This window comes from Tamandua tetradactyla, chromosome 13 (genome assembly GCF_023851605.1).
Source record: "Tamandua tetradactyla isolate mTamTet1 chromosome 13, mTamTet1.pri, whole genome shotgun sequence".
NCBI classification, from domain to species: Eukaryota; Metazoa; Chordata; class Mammalia; order Pilosa; family Myrmecophagidae; genus Tamandua; species Tamandua tetradactyla.
This window is the reverse complement of record NC_135339.1, coordinates 15,922,360-15,940,998: the sequence shown is the minus strand read 5'-3', so window position 1 is coordinate 15,940,998 and position 18,639 is coordinate 15,922,360. Positions and strand designations below refer to the sequence as shown.

The 18,639-nt window shown below is 36.4% G+C and overlaps 1 protein-coding gene across 1 annotated transcript in view; it reads right to left on the bottom strand.

Annotated features, from left to right (window-relative positions):
• The window catches only part of LOC143653609 (uncharacterized), a 73,631-nt gene that overhangs the window by 7,634 nt on the left and 47,358 nt on the right, over nt 1-18,639 (bottom strand). Inside the window, exons 2-3 of the mRNA XM_077124755.1 lie at nt 7,579-7,664; nt 5,830-5,956 (exon numbers count right to left, since the gene is read on the bottom strand). Of these exons, the coding sequence (XP_076980870.1) occupies nt 5,830-5,956; nt 7,579-7,590 (139 nt within the window). The 5' untranslated portion in view covers nt 7,591-7,664. The remainder of the gene's footprint in view (nt 1-5,829; nt 5,957-7,578; nt 7,665-18,639) is intronic.

Sequence of the window (18,639 nt, the reverse complement as noted above, 5' to 3'; positions counted from 1 at the left end):
CCAGGCCTCGTTTCATAAAACTCCCCATGAAGTGCTTTTGTTCTTCATCTCCTAAGGTCTCTGGCTGGTGGATTCTCTGCTTTGTGCTTCTGCAGTGATCTGTTGTCCTTCTCTGCTCTCTCCGAATTTCCAAAGGTCACTGGCTGGTAGATGCTCTGCTTCTCATGGCTATGTCATTTTGAAGCTTTCTCTAAAACATTTCTTCTTTTATAGGGTTCCAGTAATCTAATCAAGACCCATATAGAATGGCTGGAGACACATCTCCTTCTAGTCAAGTTTAATACCCACACTTGATTGAGTCACATCTCCATAGAGATAATCTAATCAAGTTTCCAACCTATAGTACTGAATAGGGGTTAGAAGAACCTGTTGCTTTCACAAGATTGATTAGGATTAAAACATGGCTTTTCTAGGGTACATCAATTCTTTCAAACCGGTGCACTCCCTCAATATAATAAAGGAAATCTATGAAAAACCAATAGCCAGCATCATACTCAATGGAGAGAGACTGAAAGCTTTCCCCCTAAGATCAGGAACAAGACAAGGATGCACACTGTTACCACTATTATTCAACACTGTGCTGTAAGTTCTAGTTGGAGCAATCAGGTAGGATAAAGAAATAAAAGGCATCCAAACTGGAAAAGAAGAAGTAAAACTTTCATTATTTGCAGATGGCATGATGCTATACTTGGAAAATCCCGAGAAAACTACAATAAAATTACTTGAGCTAATAAACAATTCAGCAAGGTGCAGGATATAAAATTAATGGGCAAAAATGAGTAACATTTCTATGCACAAGCAATGACCTGAGGAGTCACTTAGGGGAAAAATTCCATTCAAACTATCAACTAAAAGAATCAAGTATCTTGGAATGAACTTAAATAGGGACATAAAGGATTTCTGCACAGAAATTACATAACATTGTAGAAGAAATCAAAGATCTATATAGGTAGAAAGGCATTCCCTGGTCATGGATAGGAAGGTTAAATTTAGTCAAGATATCAAAGCTTTCCAAATTGATCTACAGATTCAACATAATACCAATCAAAATTCCAACAACCTACTTTGAAGACTTGGAAAACCTAGTTACCATATGCATTTGGAAGGGAAAGAGACCCCAAATAGCTAAAAGCATCCTAAGAAACCAAAGCAAAGTGGGAACATTAACACTTCCTGACTTTAAAACTTATTATAAAGCCACAGTGGTCACAACAGCATGGTACTGGCACAAAGATAGAAGCATTGACCAATGGAATCAAATTGAGAGTATAAAAATAGACCACCAAATCTATGGTCAACTGATTTTTGAAAAGGCCCCCAAATTCTCTGATGGAATATTATGCAGCACTAAGATGAGATAATGTCCTGAAGCACATGACAAGATTGTTGAGCCTTGAGGACATAACGCTGAGTGAAATAAGCTAGACACAAAAGGATAAATACTGTATGACTTCACTTTTATGACCACAGTAAAGCTAAAATTCGAGACTTATAATATAGGATATAGGGGACTTAGAGATACATAGAAACCAGAGCTGGGTGAATGGTTAGCTAATGAGGCTGAACTCAAATGTAAGGGAATAGATAGATGTGAAGGTGGCTCAAAATGTTACCATATTGAAGGTGTACATGATTTAAAATCAGTGTTTCAGTGATTAACACTACTAAAATAAGTTCTTACACAAACTACTTCAAAGGTATGATTCTTGTACAAAGAATGTTTGAAAATTCAGGGTACGGGGGAAAACTGCTATTGTATGCTATGGCTATGTTTAACAGGAAAACATCAGCAGTACCACAGCAACACCAAGGGTAAATAATGGAGGGAGGGACAAGAGTTAAGGAGAAGTTTAGATTTCTTATTTGGTGAGGATGTTATTTATTGGTTATCTTTTTCTTGGGAATAACAAAATTATACAAAATTGAGTGATGATGGACTGTGCATTTTGGACATTATACATGATGCCTAATGAATGCAGGTGGCTGAAGGATGCACTGACTGAGAAGTAGATTTGAGAATGATGGTGTACACATATGATCGAATATTGGGCTGCTACAAAAAGGAACAAAGTTGTGAGGCATACAACAATATGAATGAACCCGTGGGACATTTGGTGAGGCAAAATAAACCAGAAATGAAAGAATAATTATTGCATGGTCCCCTTCAGAAAATGCTTTTAAAAAAACAGAGGCCTAGATTGTAAGCTCTATAGGAGCTATAAGCCCACACATTTAGTTTGGAGTGGTAATTATTATTTCTGGATTTTGAGAGGCTGTTTTATCTATGTATAATGTAGTATTCAGAGATAAGACTGAAGCCAATAAAGTTGGGATTAAAGTAATTCTGCAGTAAGGAAGACATTGTCTATATTTTAGAACTGCACCTACTCTTTGAGACCAAGGGAAGAAAAGTTTCTTTTGTCCAGAACCTAAATTTTCTGTAGCACATAATCTAACTCAACTTGTCTGGATAGCTCATTTGAACAAATGAAACACAGAGGACCCAGAAGAAGGGGGGTTTTTAATCCTGTATAGCTTAATGTAATGCCTGGATATAATCTAGAATATATTAGGCAGATAATCAAAAAGTATTGGCAAAGTCCCTTGAGGGATGGGAGAAAAATATGGAACTCTTACACTTTACCACCTGGGAAACTCCTGATACTATGCCAAACATTAGGGACACCCAAATCAATAGGCCAAGCCCTTGATCTTACGGTTTAATCTTGTGAAGCTTATGTATGTAGTGGAGAAGCTTAGCTTACCTATAACTATGCCTAAGAATTACTTCTGGAGGACCTCTATTGTTGCTCCGATGTGGCCTCACTCTCTCTAAGCCCAAGTCTGCAAGAGAAATCATTGCCCCCCCCCCCCTGTATGGAACATGACATCCAGAGGTGAAATTCTCCCTGGTGGCATGGGAGATGACTTCCAGGGATGAGTATGGCCCTGATACCATGGGATCAACAATGCTATTCTGACTACAAGGGAGGAAAAGAAGTGTAACTAATAAAGTATCAGTGGCAGAGAGAGTTCAAACAGAGTCGACAGGCTACTCTGGAGGTCACTCTTAATGCAAGCTTCAATTAGATATTGCTACCTATCATAACTTGCCAAACCCCAACTCAAACCATTCCAGACAATCTTAAAGAATACATAGGACAATATATAAGAGTCTACCAAGGTTTCATGCACTAGGGTAACTTTTCAGAAACCTCTGGATGGGTACCTGGACCAGACAGATCCTGAAACCTAGAGGGCCCAGCCTCTCTAGAACATCAGCTAGTTCCATCTCCCTACCCCTTATTATTGACAGCCCCTTCCAACATGAATAATTTAGAATGGCCATAGCCAAAATACCCCTAAAGAGTGGAAAGAAAGATCAAAGGTGATGGTGGAGTTTTATACAGAGAAGGTAGGGTTTAAAAAATGAATATGACTGTGAAATCATTAAATTGTTATTTCTTTCAGTCTCCAGTATCTCAGAGCAGCCAGAAGTAAAAACCTAAAATTGTGGAATTGTACCCCATACCAAATTCTGAAATCTGTTCTACAACTAATTGTTGGGCTGTGCTTTGTAATTTATTGTTTTTTTCTAAGTATGTTATTTTTCACAGAAAAAAAAGTCAATTATGATGATAAAAAAATATTCATTCCTTCTAGCCTCACATGTTCTGGAGGAGCTAGAAGGAAAAATCTGAGATGATGGTTTGGCAGCCCATGACAAACTCTGGAATCTGTCCTGTAACTTCTTGTTGAAGAGTGCTTTGAAAACTACTGCTTTTTTCTTTCTTTGTTTTATATGTTACAATATATAATAAAAGAGTTTTAAAAAATCTTAATTAAACTAGATGTATTAGGCATGATTCTAACAAATCTGATAAATAGAGCAGATATTGACACCTGGTGATGGACTACTTAATAGTGGTGCTATGTAGTAATTTCTTCAATTTAAATTTGCTATTCACCAGATGGATTTTAAAATTATCTCAACAAAACCTGTACTTAATGGACCACTATCAATTTTAGGAAGTCTTCCTACTGAAGGCTGTACTTTTCTGAAGGACAATAAGTTGCTATGATTTACACTGATCTCCTGAAAAGTATCTGAGAAGGACAATAAGTTATAAAAAGAAAATACTTGTTCCAAGAATGCCATTTTTATTTATCTTTGGATGGCCACAACTTTTCTTCACAAAAGTTAACCACACATATTTCTTAATAAAGCACTGAAACAGTGAAAAAAAGTTAGTACAAACAGTGGTTCACATGTGAAGGAATGGATTAGATTGAAGAATACATTTTTCTACATTTCATACAGCTTCAAACCACTGTAGTGCCTAAAGAAGAAGAACATATTCATTTGAAGGCCAGCCAAGGGAAAAATATCTGGGACAAAGAATATGACCATTTTTCACTATCAAAGGGTTAAGTCTTGACCTTGCCCCCAAATACAGTGAGAACTTCCGGTTTCTGATGCCCAAGTTCAAGGTCAGACTGCAGAGCACTGTATTTTCTGTGGAGAAATTCTGTTTCAACAATTTTTCATTATTATTTTCAAAAAGAATTAAGAAACAAGTATGATTTAAGTTCATGTGTCAACTTGGCCAGGTGAGGGTGCCCAGTTCTCTGGTCAAGCAAGCACTGGCATAACCATTGCTGCAAAAAATTTCATGGCTGGTTAATAAATCAGAAGGCTGGTTTATTAAATCATTATTTAGTTTATTGCATCTGTGGCTAATTATATCTATGATCAAATAAGGGAAAGTATTCCACAAAGAGAGAATCCAATCAGTTTGATTTAATCCAATTAGTTGAAGACTTTTTTTTTTTTTTTTTTTTTTTGAGCTGGCAAGGCGTGCACACCAGAACGTTTATTAGAGGAAGTATACCAGCTTATATAGGGTGAAGCGTCTAGGGGAGGGGTGAGCGAGAAGGGCTCAGAGCAATTTTTTTTTTTTTTTTTTATTAATTAAAAAAAGAATTAACAAAACAATTAGAAATCATTCCAATCTACATGTACAATCAGTAATTCTTAATAACATCACATAGTTGCATATTCATCATTTCTTAGTACATTTGCATCGATTTAGAAAAAGAAATAAAAAGACAACAGAATAAGAATTAAAACGATAATAGAAAGAAAAAAAAACAAAAAAAACAAAAACAAAAAACCTATACCTCACATGCAGCTTCTAGTTGAAGACTTTTAAGGGAGAAGAGAGACTTTTCATGTCTTCTTCAACCAGTCAGCAGCTCCTGGAGCATTCATGGTTGAACTTCATTAGAGTTGCCAGCTAGTATCTGCCTTACGGAATTTGAACTCATGCATCCACACAATTGTATAAGACACTATTTTAAAAGTTCATATTTATAGATATCTCCTATTGGTTCTGTTTCTCTGGAGAATCCTGATTAATATAATAAGTTCCCTTGGAAAGTCTAAGTTATTGTGGAAAATGATATGCTTGTTGTTCTATTACTATCATCTGAACCCATGCCAAATCCCTAGAGTACAATAATTATTTAGGACATATTTAATCCCCTTATTTACCTGTATAAAAAATGCTCATTGTATTCCCATCATTGCACTGAGTGTTTTACATTGAGTAAAAGAAAAACATGAAATTTGTGTTCACAGAGGTTACATTTTAGTCAGGTGAAAAACTAGACATTAAATAATAAGTAAAGAGACAAAAACTCTAGATAGCTTTTCATGTTATAAAATAAGACTATATATGTAAAGTATAAAAATAAAATCTAAAACAACACAAACTGTTCTAGATACTTCTTAAGAGGATTGATTAGATAGGTAAGTTTGAGACTCACCCACTGAGAGGAGATGACTGATATTCTCCAGCATCACATTTCTGAACAGCTTTCTCTGGGTTGTATTCAGCATGGCCCACTCTTCCTGGGTGAATTCTATAACTACATCTTTCAAGTTCACTAACTCCTAAAAACATAAGAGTTAGGAGTTATGCCATTCTACTCTGGATATATGCCAATATCCAGAGTAGAATGATTGAGAGCATAGCACTGAGGAATTGGTGACCGTTGACAGAAAGCTCAAACTGCATTTGAGTTTCAAGTTAGATGATTTTCCATGCTGAGCAGTCATCTGTCTTTCACAGATATGGATACATACACATATACACACTGATTATTTAAGACTCAATTATTTAAAAAATCTCAAAAGATACATAGTGTAATATAACCTGGACATTTCCCAATAACCTGGTCATTATGACTTACAGATGGTGTTGTATAATTTGTACTTCAGCATTTATAACAAAAAAACTTTTTCCACTCATTTCAAGTAAATAATATATAGACTCATCATGAGACAATGAATACCCATGTTTTGCCACTTTTATAACTACAGTTAGAACTCAGTTTTCTCTCATCTATGAAATCATTTCACACTCAGTTTGAAATTTTGAAAGATCCAATGAGCTTATGTGTAAAATATTTTGTTATCTGAACATAATATACAGGTATATCATTCAATAGAATAGCAACAAACTTTGCAGCTAAGTGTAGCATTCTGCAGAACTAAACAGATATCATGGATAACTTGGAACAGTATATTCTGCCTCACTAAACTCTCCATGGCTCAGGTATTCATCATAACGTACAAGCATGGGCAGATCAGTGGCACATGCCACAGGCCCCTGAGACTCCTATACTGACTCCTATGATCCTGGCTGGCTATTCCAGGGATATGAGATCTTCCAAACTCAGCTTTCTTTGGAATCTTCAAAACCTATGTTCATCATCACTCTTCTATCTTCACCTCCTCTTAATGTTCAAGAGTAAAAGAAGGCTCTTAAGCCATTCTGGTCTCTCCAATTCTTCAAATATTTTCACAGGTCCACAAATTTTACTCTACCCACTATACTCCTGAATGCTAACTAAAATGAATGAAATAACACTTCTTTCCATTATTACTTCCATTTACAAAATTTGAATAAAGATTGTTTCAAAGAAGGGAAAATGGGCAATGAGGACAAAAGAAAGGGAAAATTGTAGTTATCTTTTCTGAAAGTTTAAAAAATGTACAAATATACAATACCAATACTTTAAGAAATTAGGAATTGAGGAAAATAAATGACTCATCTTTTTCTATTAACTAATCCTACATTTGCTCCTGTCAACAATGCAAAACCCCCCACCCTAGCAACTGTGACACTGTACTGATAGAACTTACCTGCTAAACACCAGCCTCCCTACCGACTATAAACATCTGCTGTTACTCACCTCTATCACCTAAGTTCACTGTGTGCCTAAGCCATTCACGGGCATTAACAGGCTCAATGAGTGCATTATTTCTCCAAAGATGACATGGGCTAAATGAGAAAAAAACTCTCTCAGCTATCTAGTGAATACTTAATGGAGTCTGGAACAAACTTGTACTGGATAAATTACTTATTGATGAATGATCACTATCCCAGAGGCCAGGATAAATATAATCTGAGTGCAGATGCTTGAATATCTTCTAAATGAGATTAGAATATTCATGCCCATCTGCTGACAACACATGGGTAATTTCAGTAAAAAGAAGAATTCCTTACTTACCAATGGTGGCATTGTCAACAGCTCAGCTGACAAATATTTTCCTCTGGGTTTATACTCACAACAAGACAAATACTAGGTGAACAAAGCTGCGAAAGTAGAAAAAAGCTATTAGATTCTGGACTTGTCTTGGACTTCCAGACAGAACTCTAATGACTCCTAGCCCTCCACCTGGGAATAACCCCAGTCCAATAAACAGAAACATGAAGTATGCTACAAGAGAATGCCTTCTTTGTAAAGGAAAGATGAAAATCACTGAGTTCATTATTATTATTATTTGAAAATAATTGAATTTTATATATTCATTAGTCCATGATTTTCTGAGATTTTCCATTTCTTACCTGACTCCAAAATATTTGGTCTCCAAATCCAGAGAAATCACTGTGGATTTTCTCAGCTATCAGTATGCCTGGCTTCTGAAATATCCATCCTAGTCCTCTCAACTCTCACTCCTGTTCTGTTTTTACCTTGTACCTGTCCTTCTGAAGATACCTGCCTGAAATCATCCTGGTTCTTCCACTTTAGATGTCATCCTGCTGGATTTAGATAGTAAGCAAGAACCTTAATGCATTGTATTATGGGGTGATAATTCAAGGACCTGGTGCACTTTGAGGGCTCAATGGATGACTGCCATTATACAAATATAGTCCTGAAAGTCCCTTGCATCAAAAAAGTAGCATAAGTACATGGGTCATAACATCTCACTATCCCCAAGCTTAGGTGACTCAAATAATATGGAATGAAGGATTTGGAAGAAAAACCCATCTTCTCAATCTGATATGAGTAAAATGCAGTTGAACTCTTATCCTATATTAATAATTTTCAGCTGTAATATCCTTTCATTTCACAATTTATAGATGTGAAAGATCATCTATGTTTTAAATTTTCATTGACATTAATAATTACATAATAATTTCATGGACAAATGGTGATATTTTCTGAAAAAGAAGTCAGATTAACTTACCCATTTGAATCTAAATCCACATAAACAATATTGTATTAAATGTGCTTAGAGATTTACATTTATTTAATCTTCAAATTAATCATATTGATTAAAGCAGATTTACCTATTTAACAAATGAAGTGAACAGAGGTTCATAAATGTTTAGTAATCTTAGAAAATTACATGGCTAGGAAAAGACACAGCAAGAGTTTGAATTTTTTCTGCCTGTCTCCCCAGTCTAAATTGCTTAAGGCCTATACATTGATTTTTACCTAGAATGCCACCTCTTATTTCAATAATCAGATTCTGCACCTTATTGTGAAAATCTCTTTTCATATAGTTTGTTTATACAATTATGCCCCATGCCCAGGTTCTCCTTCACAAGAGAACCTTCAAAGAATTGAATCCACTACCAAAATATCAACTTTTGGTTCACCTAATGTTTACTGTCCAGCATAACCTACACTTACTCATGTCAATACAGTCTTACTGAGAACAGTATTTCTCATGTCCTGCCTTGTCTGTGACTCCACACAGAACATAAAAGCCAAGTTTAAACACAGAGTTTGTTGTTATTCATTTATTAGTTCATTTTGCTGTGCTTCCTACTGGTCTAACTGCATGAATTTATTCCTTGAATGATTTTAGGCAAGTTTCCCTGTGAAAAGTACTATTGAATTATGAATCTAGAAAAAGATGTATGCCTCCTGTAACCTAACCTGACCTCAAATGACCTGGGCCCAAATGCCTGCAGTGAAATCCAATAATTACAAAGTAAATAAAGGCTGTCCTTTTTGGTTAAAATTGTCTTCCTTATAAAACAGAGCCTAAATAGGCCAAAAATGCAAGTAAATCAAAAGTTACTGATGATGCTTTTACCAAATTCCAGCGTTTAGAAGTTCTTAATCATTCTAGAAAAAGTACCATTTCCATGGAGTACCCTCCTTTAATGCAGTTGGCAGTATCATCAGTCCTATAATCCCAAACATACCCTCATTAATTCAGACAATCATAAAGATACATATAATCAACACATGCCTTCTTGAACACAACTTTCACCATCAAAGTACATAAATCATGCTGATATCCTTTAATTCCTCCTATAATCTAAAAACAAACCTACATATCTTTTCCCAGAGGACTCAATCTTTTGTGGATTTTGATATGCTGGGCAAGTATCCTGGTGAATTTTCAGGAAGAAGGCCTCTACTACTCTTCATCTCTAAAAGGACTTGTAATCAACCAATATTCTCTAAGGATGTAAACATCAGTGTAGTCTATATATGTATAAATGTTTGTACTGAAAATATGTATTTGCTTTTAAATATACATATTTTATTACTGTACAAAGGAAAGAATATACCATATCTCATCTTCTCACATTTAGCTGATGTTCTAAGAACTTTAAAGCCCTGTAAACCTTAAAATATTAAGATTCCTAGAATAAATAATCTAGATTCATTAATGATTTCACTATGAATAGATTTTGTACTATTTTTTTTTCCTTAGATTCAGTCTGGGATAATGCACTGCATTCAAATTTTACTGCATATATAGTTTCTCTTTTTTAAATTGTGGAAACATATATACAAGATAAACTTTCCAATTTCAACCACTCCCCATCATACAAGTGATGGGATTAATTACACGCTAAGTTTTGTGCTGCCTTCATCAGCATCCTTAGTCAGAATTTCACAATCACCACAAACAGAAATCAAATAGCCAGCACTGACTATTTCTTTGAAATTAAAAGTATGAAAGCATTCAGTCATATCTTGAAATACAAAAAAAAAAAAAATTTAGGGGCAAAAAACAAGCAGATCATTTTAGATGCAGGCATTTGATTTTAAAGTAATATTTTATCTGTTTTTAAACTCACTGTTCTGAAATTTAACAAGACATATTCTGTATTACTTTATTACTATGTAGTTTAGTAATCAATGATTCCATTTTCATGATTTTCTTATAGTCCTAGAAGATTTCAGCCAAGTTATATTATAACATTTTTGAGGCAAATCATATTTTTTCATCAGACATGGGAATATAGTATAGCTACAGGTTATTCTGAACTAGGCCTATAAAGGACATAAAGTTTTACTAGCAAATAAAAGAGATAGCTCAGAATGTGGAGTTTAAGAGCTACATTAGAAGAGATCATTTTCAGAAAAAAAATCAAAGATGCTTTGAATACAGAATATTGAAACTATTTCATTTTGGGAGATGGAAAATCCTCCCAGAAATGAAGGTATTTTGCACAAAACACTGCTGCAAGGTTTTACTCCAGGCATTGAGTCACAGGTAAGATCCCTTATTAAAGTTCTGAATTATCAAAGATGAGAAAGCATTCAAAATATAATCAGTTTTTTTATATTAATGAAGAGGGAACTGAAATATAGCACTAGAGAAATAAATGTTCAGTTCTGAGATTCAGATATTGGAGTCAGATTGGAAAATATAAGTTTTGCCTAGGTAGTGAGGAAGAAGGAAAGGAAGGCTGAGAGGGAGGCCTGCAGTTCCTATGATTAAGGTTTCAGAAAGAGCTCACAAACGCAAAGAAAGTGGAGCAGAGAAATCCAGGTGAATATTGACCTAGGAGACCAGGACAGAGACAGATTCCAGAAAAAGGGAATCAGGGAATTTGTTGTGGAACCTTGCAGGATGAAGTAGCATTCAGTGGAATCAATGAGGTGGAGATAACCAGACTCTCAAGGGTAGTGGATGTATATGAAAACAGTTTAAAAACACACTGGAGTGCAGTGAGAAAGAATTAAATTTTAAGTACTTATACCACAATGAACTATATAACTTAAGGCAACTTTTCAGTAAGAACTGAAATTTATATTTCAGTGGAACTCAAGAGGTTCACTTAACTGTCTATTATTAGTGGATTTTGTTTGTTATAAATATGGTTGCAAATGTCACTAGAAAAACATGAACTCATTGTGTGAAGTAAATGGATCTGCAACTAAGCATATAAGAAAGACTGGTAGGAAAGAAGAATCAAAAGCCCCAAACTAGACCTTTCTAATCAGGATTTGCATTTTAGTGAATCTCAGGGGAATCCTAAATGCATTCAAGAATGAGAAGTAGTGGCTCAGACTTTATTCCAATGTTCCCTTTCAACATGCTTAAATCTTCTGTGTGGTGCAACGATTTTTCCACTGTCTCATTCAGTTCATATCCAAACAAGACATCATCAAGAAAGTTTATCTCAGGGACTTTGCCTACACTGTAGTAATTCAAATAACCTGATCTTGGTGCCAAGATCCCAGATTTCCAAAATCTTTCCCTGCTTTTGGCATACGCTCAAAATAAAATACTCTTCATTGAAAATACTGAATAATACAGTCAAGCTTACAAAGAAGAATCTGTGCAGTTTCTATGCTGTGCAAATTTCCGGTCATACTTTCCAGACATAAGAGTTTCAAATTATTTTAACAATTCTTGTGTCTAGCCCCAAATTTATATCACATGCATTCATTTAAAATTTATCCTTCCAAACTGACAGTCAGTAGACTGACTTCCTTGTGGCACATACACAGCACATTTGCCAATCCCAATACTTTCAAAATTTAATTACCTCATAATTTTAGTTAATTTGTTGTTGCATTATTACAAAAATATTATTTATTTCTAGTTAGGATGCATACAGATTTCTTGTTTATATAATTTTCTCTCCTAAATTATTTTGTCATTAGCTTCATTTTCTTTGAATCAAATTTATCATAAAAAATTCTTAAGATAATCTTAACTCAATGACTTTATTACACATAGTCAAACTTATCTCACAATATACTCTATCCAAATTTTTCTTTATCAGGTGTTTGCTGTGAAATGAGGTGAATCCCAACCTTGCCATCCATATAAACCCTGTACTAATGAAGAGCAGAAAGTTTAATTTCACTTACTTTTATTCTTTATCTTTCCCAGTTTTCACCATCCCACAGAATGGGGTAGAGGGGGGTTGTTTTAGTTTGCTAATGCTGCCAGAAATGCAATACCAGAAATGGACTGGCTTTTATGAAGGGGATTTATTAAGTTAGAAGTTTACAGTTCTAAGGATATAAATGTGTCCAAACTAAAGCATCCAGACGAAGATACCTTGACTAAAGAAAGGGCCAATGATGTTTGGGATTTCTCTTTCAGCTGAGAAGGCACATGGTTATGTCTACTTGTTTTTTCTCCTGGATTCTCCTTTCAAATGGCTTCTGGTTTTCACAGAGCTTCCCCAGGGTTACTTTCTTTCTGCTTCTCCAAATGTCTTTGTGTTGGCACTGAAGCTTTTTCAAAAATGGTTTTCTCTTAAAGGACTCCAGTAAGAGACCCACCTTTAATGTGTGGAAACACATCTCCATGGATACCACCCAATCTAAAGGTCTACCCACTATTGGGTGGCTTAAATCTCCGTTGATATACCATAATTTAAAAGATCCCACCCAATGGATGAGTAAAAAATAAGGACAGAAATAATTAAATAATGGGCAGGATGAGGGGTAAAAAAAATTGAGATAAAATATTAGTGGTCAATGAGAGGGAAGGGCAAGGGATATGGAATTTATGGGGGGTTTTCTTTTTAATTTTTTTCTAGAGTGATGCAAATGTTCTAAAATAGATTTGGGTGATGAACACACAACTATGTGCTGATTAAAACTGAATGTGGTGATGAATTATGTGATGATACTGTGAGCCTCCAAGTGTATACTTGTATACTGTGTGAATATATTTCAATAAAATTGCATAAAAAAGATCCAACCCAACAATATTAATTCAGGATTAATGAGCATGGCTTTTCTGGGATATACAACAGTTTCAAAGCAGCACATTCCACCATTTGGACTCCAAATGTTCTTTCCCTATACAAAATACATTCATTCCATTACAATATCATAAAGCCTTAAAGCATTTCAGTACCAATACAAATGGAATAAAAAGTCAGAATAAGTACAAAACCTCATCAAAGTCAGTTATGGGCATAGCCCATCCTAAGGCAAAATTCTCCCCTGGCTCTGGACTTCCAAAACTCAGAACAAGTTATCTGTTGCTAAAAATAGAAAGGAGGGATAATCATGGGATCAATGTTACCATTTCCACTGGGAGATATTGGAAGGAAAACATGGGGTTCACCAGACCCAAGCAGTTCCAAAACCTACAGGGCAAACTCCATTAGATTTCTAAATCTGAGAGTCAATTATCCTTGGGGCTTTAGAAAGCAGCAGCCCCACCCTTTCTAAGAGACGATGCAGTGGTCATGTCCTCTTCATTGGAGAGACCACCTTTTTCTTGGCTCCACCCTCAACAAGCATTGGGGCAGCACCTGGGTCCTCTGCCATCTCTCGGGCACACTCTAAACCCCCTCAGAAAAATAGGGAAGCAGCAAGGCTCTCCCCAAACCCCAAAGAATGTGCTCCATACTTCCTAAGGCCTGGGGCACCAAAATCCTTCCTGAACATTGAAGCAGAAGGTCTGCTCTCTGCATTCAGGGCCAACTCACCCTCTCCAAGTCTATGGGTGGACCTGCTTTCCTGGCCTGAGTTTTCTTGACTTTAGACCTTAGCTTCTATGGTTCTGCCCTTGAAGTTATTTTTCCTTCAATTTGTCCCTTTTCTGTCCTTTCTGTCTGGACTGATAGTGGTTCTGTATAAACAGATCCCACAACACTCTTGTTGGTTTTCTAGGCAGAATACTGGGATCTGACCCACCAGACAATAGGATGTTCCACAAATCCTTCCCGGATAACTCCATCTCCAATCCTTGTTTTTTCTGAAATGGCTTACTGGTTCCATGTTTGGCTAAATCCTCATATGGGGCACTATTATCTGGGGCATCCCTTTCTGGAAACCCAGAATTTTCCAGACCATCAGTTTTTGATTTCTTTATACATAAGAACTCAGTTTCTGGCTTATGTCTTTCCTGTCACATCTCACCTTATATAAGCTGCAAGGAAAAAACAGGCCACACTTTCCACATTTGTAAAACTCTTCAGCTAAGAATCCTAGCTTGTTGTTTTTAAATTCTTCCGTCCATTCACAATCAGGACTGAATTTGGTGAAATTCTCTACCACTTTAAAGCAAGGATCACCTTCCTTCAGTTTGTAATAACACATGTACCATTTCTGTCTAATCAGAAGCAGAAGCAGGTTTGAAGAGACTTGTTGGTAGAAATGAGGACTTCAGAGACCTCACTTCTACCAACAAGTCTCTTCAAACACTGTAAGCCTTCACTATAAAGCTCCTCAAGAGTCTTCCAGAATATTCCCCTTATCCATTTAAAAAGCCATTCCAATATGTTTGGTATTTGCAAACCACAGCTCTCTACTTCTATGGTATCGGTATCCATTTAGTTTGCTAATTCTACTGGAAATGCAATATACCAGAGATGGGTTGGCTTTTATAATTATAAAGATTACTGTTCTAAGGCCATGAAAATGTCCAAACTAAGCCATCCAGGAAAAGATAGCTTGACTCAAGAAAGGGCTGATAATGTTCACAGTTTCTTTGTCAGTTGGGAAAGTATATGTAATAACTGCGAGCTTTCTTTCCCGAGGTACACAACAGTTTCAAACTGGCAAAGAGGTCATTCATTTTCCTCCAATCTGAAAAGGAACAATAAAATTAGAAATGTATATAGTTCTACAAACATGAAACATATGGTTCAGTATATTGTTAATATGTTAAATGCCAAATTAATATGGTTAAAATCTACCTAAAATTCATACCAAATACACTGACAACAGACAACATTGACAAACTGATTTTAATATTTATTTGAAAGACAAAAGGCCAAGAATACTACCACTGAACTCTTTGCTCTAGTTCCAGCTGGGTAATTCTTGCTCTTTATGATCTGGGCCTGACAGGCAAGAATGGGGATCCCTGTCTTGGCAGGAGTGATTGATATGGCCTATTAGAGGGAAGAAGCTGTGCTGTTATATTACAGAGACAAGGAGGAATATGTTTGGCATTGACATGATTTACTTAGGCACCTCTTGATATTCTCCTGCCCAACTCTGTCAATAATTCTGAGAAAGAGATCTGACCCATCATGGGTGATGACCTGCCACCTGATAAACACCTGAGACTGGAAGAGGTGCCAGGTGGGGGTGAGGGAAATCTAGAATGGACAAGGTAAAGGATACTGATTGGCCCCAAGAACACCTGCAGTGGTGGTAGAATTATGGGTAAATACGCTTCCTCTTACAGATTCCTTCAGGAAGAGAGGCCTACTGTTACCCTGGGAGAACAGCTCCCTGAATATATAAATATAAATCCAAGTGAGACAAGGGATGGAATGTATGGACATGGAGATGGTCCACCTAGATCCTCCTTATGTGAAGAAATTCCTGCTCAGATTCTGAATGTTATAAACACTTTGACAATATCCTTTATTTGTCTGGACATTTGAGGATTGCCTCACCTTCAAAAAAACCACATGCCAAAAGTCACACATTCCCAGGGTGATTAACGGAAACCAAGGTATGTAGTTCTGGCCATTCTGGTTCAGTGTAGTACACATATAATGGGCCATGTCAGTTATAAGGCTGCCTTGCAGCTTCAATTTTCCCTCTGCCCAGGATATCCTTCTCTCCTTTCCTTTCCACCATATTGATCCCAAGAGCACTTCCAAATAAATATTCCACATATTATCTGGGTATCTAACCTGTGAGAACAGTCAAAATTGTCTGGGGAAAAAAATAAGAGGATTTCATAAGCATAAGTTACTCAAATTCTGCTGAAGATGAAATAAGATGAGGGCTGACAAAATCTCATGAGACTGTTATATTGATGAAAATATTACTGTCACCAAGACTGATGTACATGAATTAATAGGAATAAAAACTCAGATTGGAGAGGGTGAAAATAAGGTGGGATGAGGAGAGAATCTGATGAATGAACTATGCTCTCAACTTGCACTGAAAAGGACACAAGAGGTGAGCAGTTGGAAATAAAAGTTCAAAAGGGTTTTAACTTTTTTTCAAATTTCAGAATGGAAGCTTTTAGAACATGTTTAAATTCAGAGAGTAGGTCAGATTTAGATGGAGTAGATTAACATAAAATATATGATTTATAAATAATGATATAAAATTCATGATACTGTGGCAAGGAATGAGAATTAAACACAAAATGGAGGTAAAGAAGTCAACTGGGATAAAGGATGCCTCAGCTGCTATGGGAGAGATGTCAGTAGAATACTTTCAAATTTAATTGCCCAAAATACCAACCTCCAAAAGTACCTATTTCATTTTTCAACCAGATTTCAAATGAGCTGCTTAATGTGAGTGGAAAGGCAAGAATGTGGAGATTCAAAGGTCATGGCTGGGATGTAAAAGAGTATTTATTAAGCCTGGGAAATGGAATTGACCTGAAAAACCTAATGGGATTGCCTGAAGTTTTTGAGAAATGCCCCAGATAGCCTGGTGTCATAAGCTCATATCCAAGGTAATAATTACAATGTACCTTAGTAAAAGAGTTTCCTTCTGGGAACCAGGAACTTTAATCTGAAAAGGCCTATCTCTGTAGTCAAAACTGTTTCTGTAGGGCCACTACAGCTTGGAAACCTTCAATATGCCACTTAAGAAGCCTAGACAATTCACGAGGTGGTAGACACCTAATGCTAAAATGCACCAGATATAGACATGTTTCTAAATAGCAAAGAAACTTTAAGACTGAGGGTGTCTGACGGCCAGTACTGAATATAATGATTCCTGTGGTCAAATGCAACTCATATTTGTAGAGCCCCAGGGTAATTTAAAGTATCACTAAATATGACCTACTTGCACTAAGGAAGACTGATATCTCCATGTGTAAAATACAGGTAGTACTTTAACCAACTTCCTATTTTGAGTAGTAAAATAAATAGTTGCATGTAGAGTGCTTTGAAATAAGCTATTTGAAAGAGTCTTCATCCCTCACATTCATAAGCATCAGCCTAACATCCACAGTCTGCACCTATACCTGTCCTGAAACAAATTGCCACACTGAGTGCCCCACCCCATGCCCTACTCCCTGCTTTACAACCATCCTGCAAACACAAGGCCTTAGACTACTGAAAAAAATCAACTCCCGAAGTCAATCAATCAAGATATTTACATGCCATGAAGACAGCAGAAGATCACTAAGCATAGCACAATGAAGACAGATGCAGCCCTGCCTAATGATCAAATTAAACCACCAGAGAAAATACAGACATTGGAACAACTAGTCAAAGAGGTTCATACAACTCTACTTAATAAAATAAGTGGGATAGGAAATGACATAAAGGAGATCAAGAAGACAGCAGAAGAGCATAAAGAGGAATTTGAAAAAAATAAACAGAAAAATAGCAGCTATCACAAAGATGAAAGACTATGTTGACCAAATAAAAAACATACTGGAGGCACATAACACCAGACTTGAAGAGACAGAAGAAAGAATAAGTGATACAGAGGACAGGATAACTGATTTTGAACACTCAAAACAATAAATGGCAAAAAAAGATGGAAAAAAACTGAATTGGATCTCTGGGAAATGATAGACAAAACAAAGCACAAAAAATATAAGAATCATTGTGTGTCCCAGAAGGAGAAAAGAGGAGTAAAGGGCAAGGAAGAGTAGTTGAGGCTATAATGGGGGAAAACTTATCATCCTTCATAAAGGACATAAATATACGAGTCAAAGATGCCCAAGAAACACCAAACACAATAAACCCAAATAGGACTTCCCCAAGACACATACTAACCAGTCTGTCAAATGCTGAAGAGAAGCAGAAAATCCTGAAAGCAGCAAGAGAAAAACAATCTACTACATACAAGGAAAATCAAGTAAGACTGAGTTCAGACTACTCAACTAGCACCCTGGAGCCGAGAAGGCAGCAGTATGATATATTCAAGACCCTGAAAGAGAAAGACTTCCAGCCGAATTGTCTTTCAAAACTGAGGGAGAGGACTTCCGGAGAAGATGGCGGCTTAGTAAGACGCGCGGGTCTTAGTTCCTCCTCCAGAAAAGCAACTAAAGAAACAGAAACAATACGAAACAGCTCCCAGAGTCACGACAGAGACCAAAAAAGACAGCGTACCCCATTCTGGAACGGCTGAACGGGTAGGGAGAATCCACTGCGGTGAGATACCCGAGGGGTGCACGTTTTC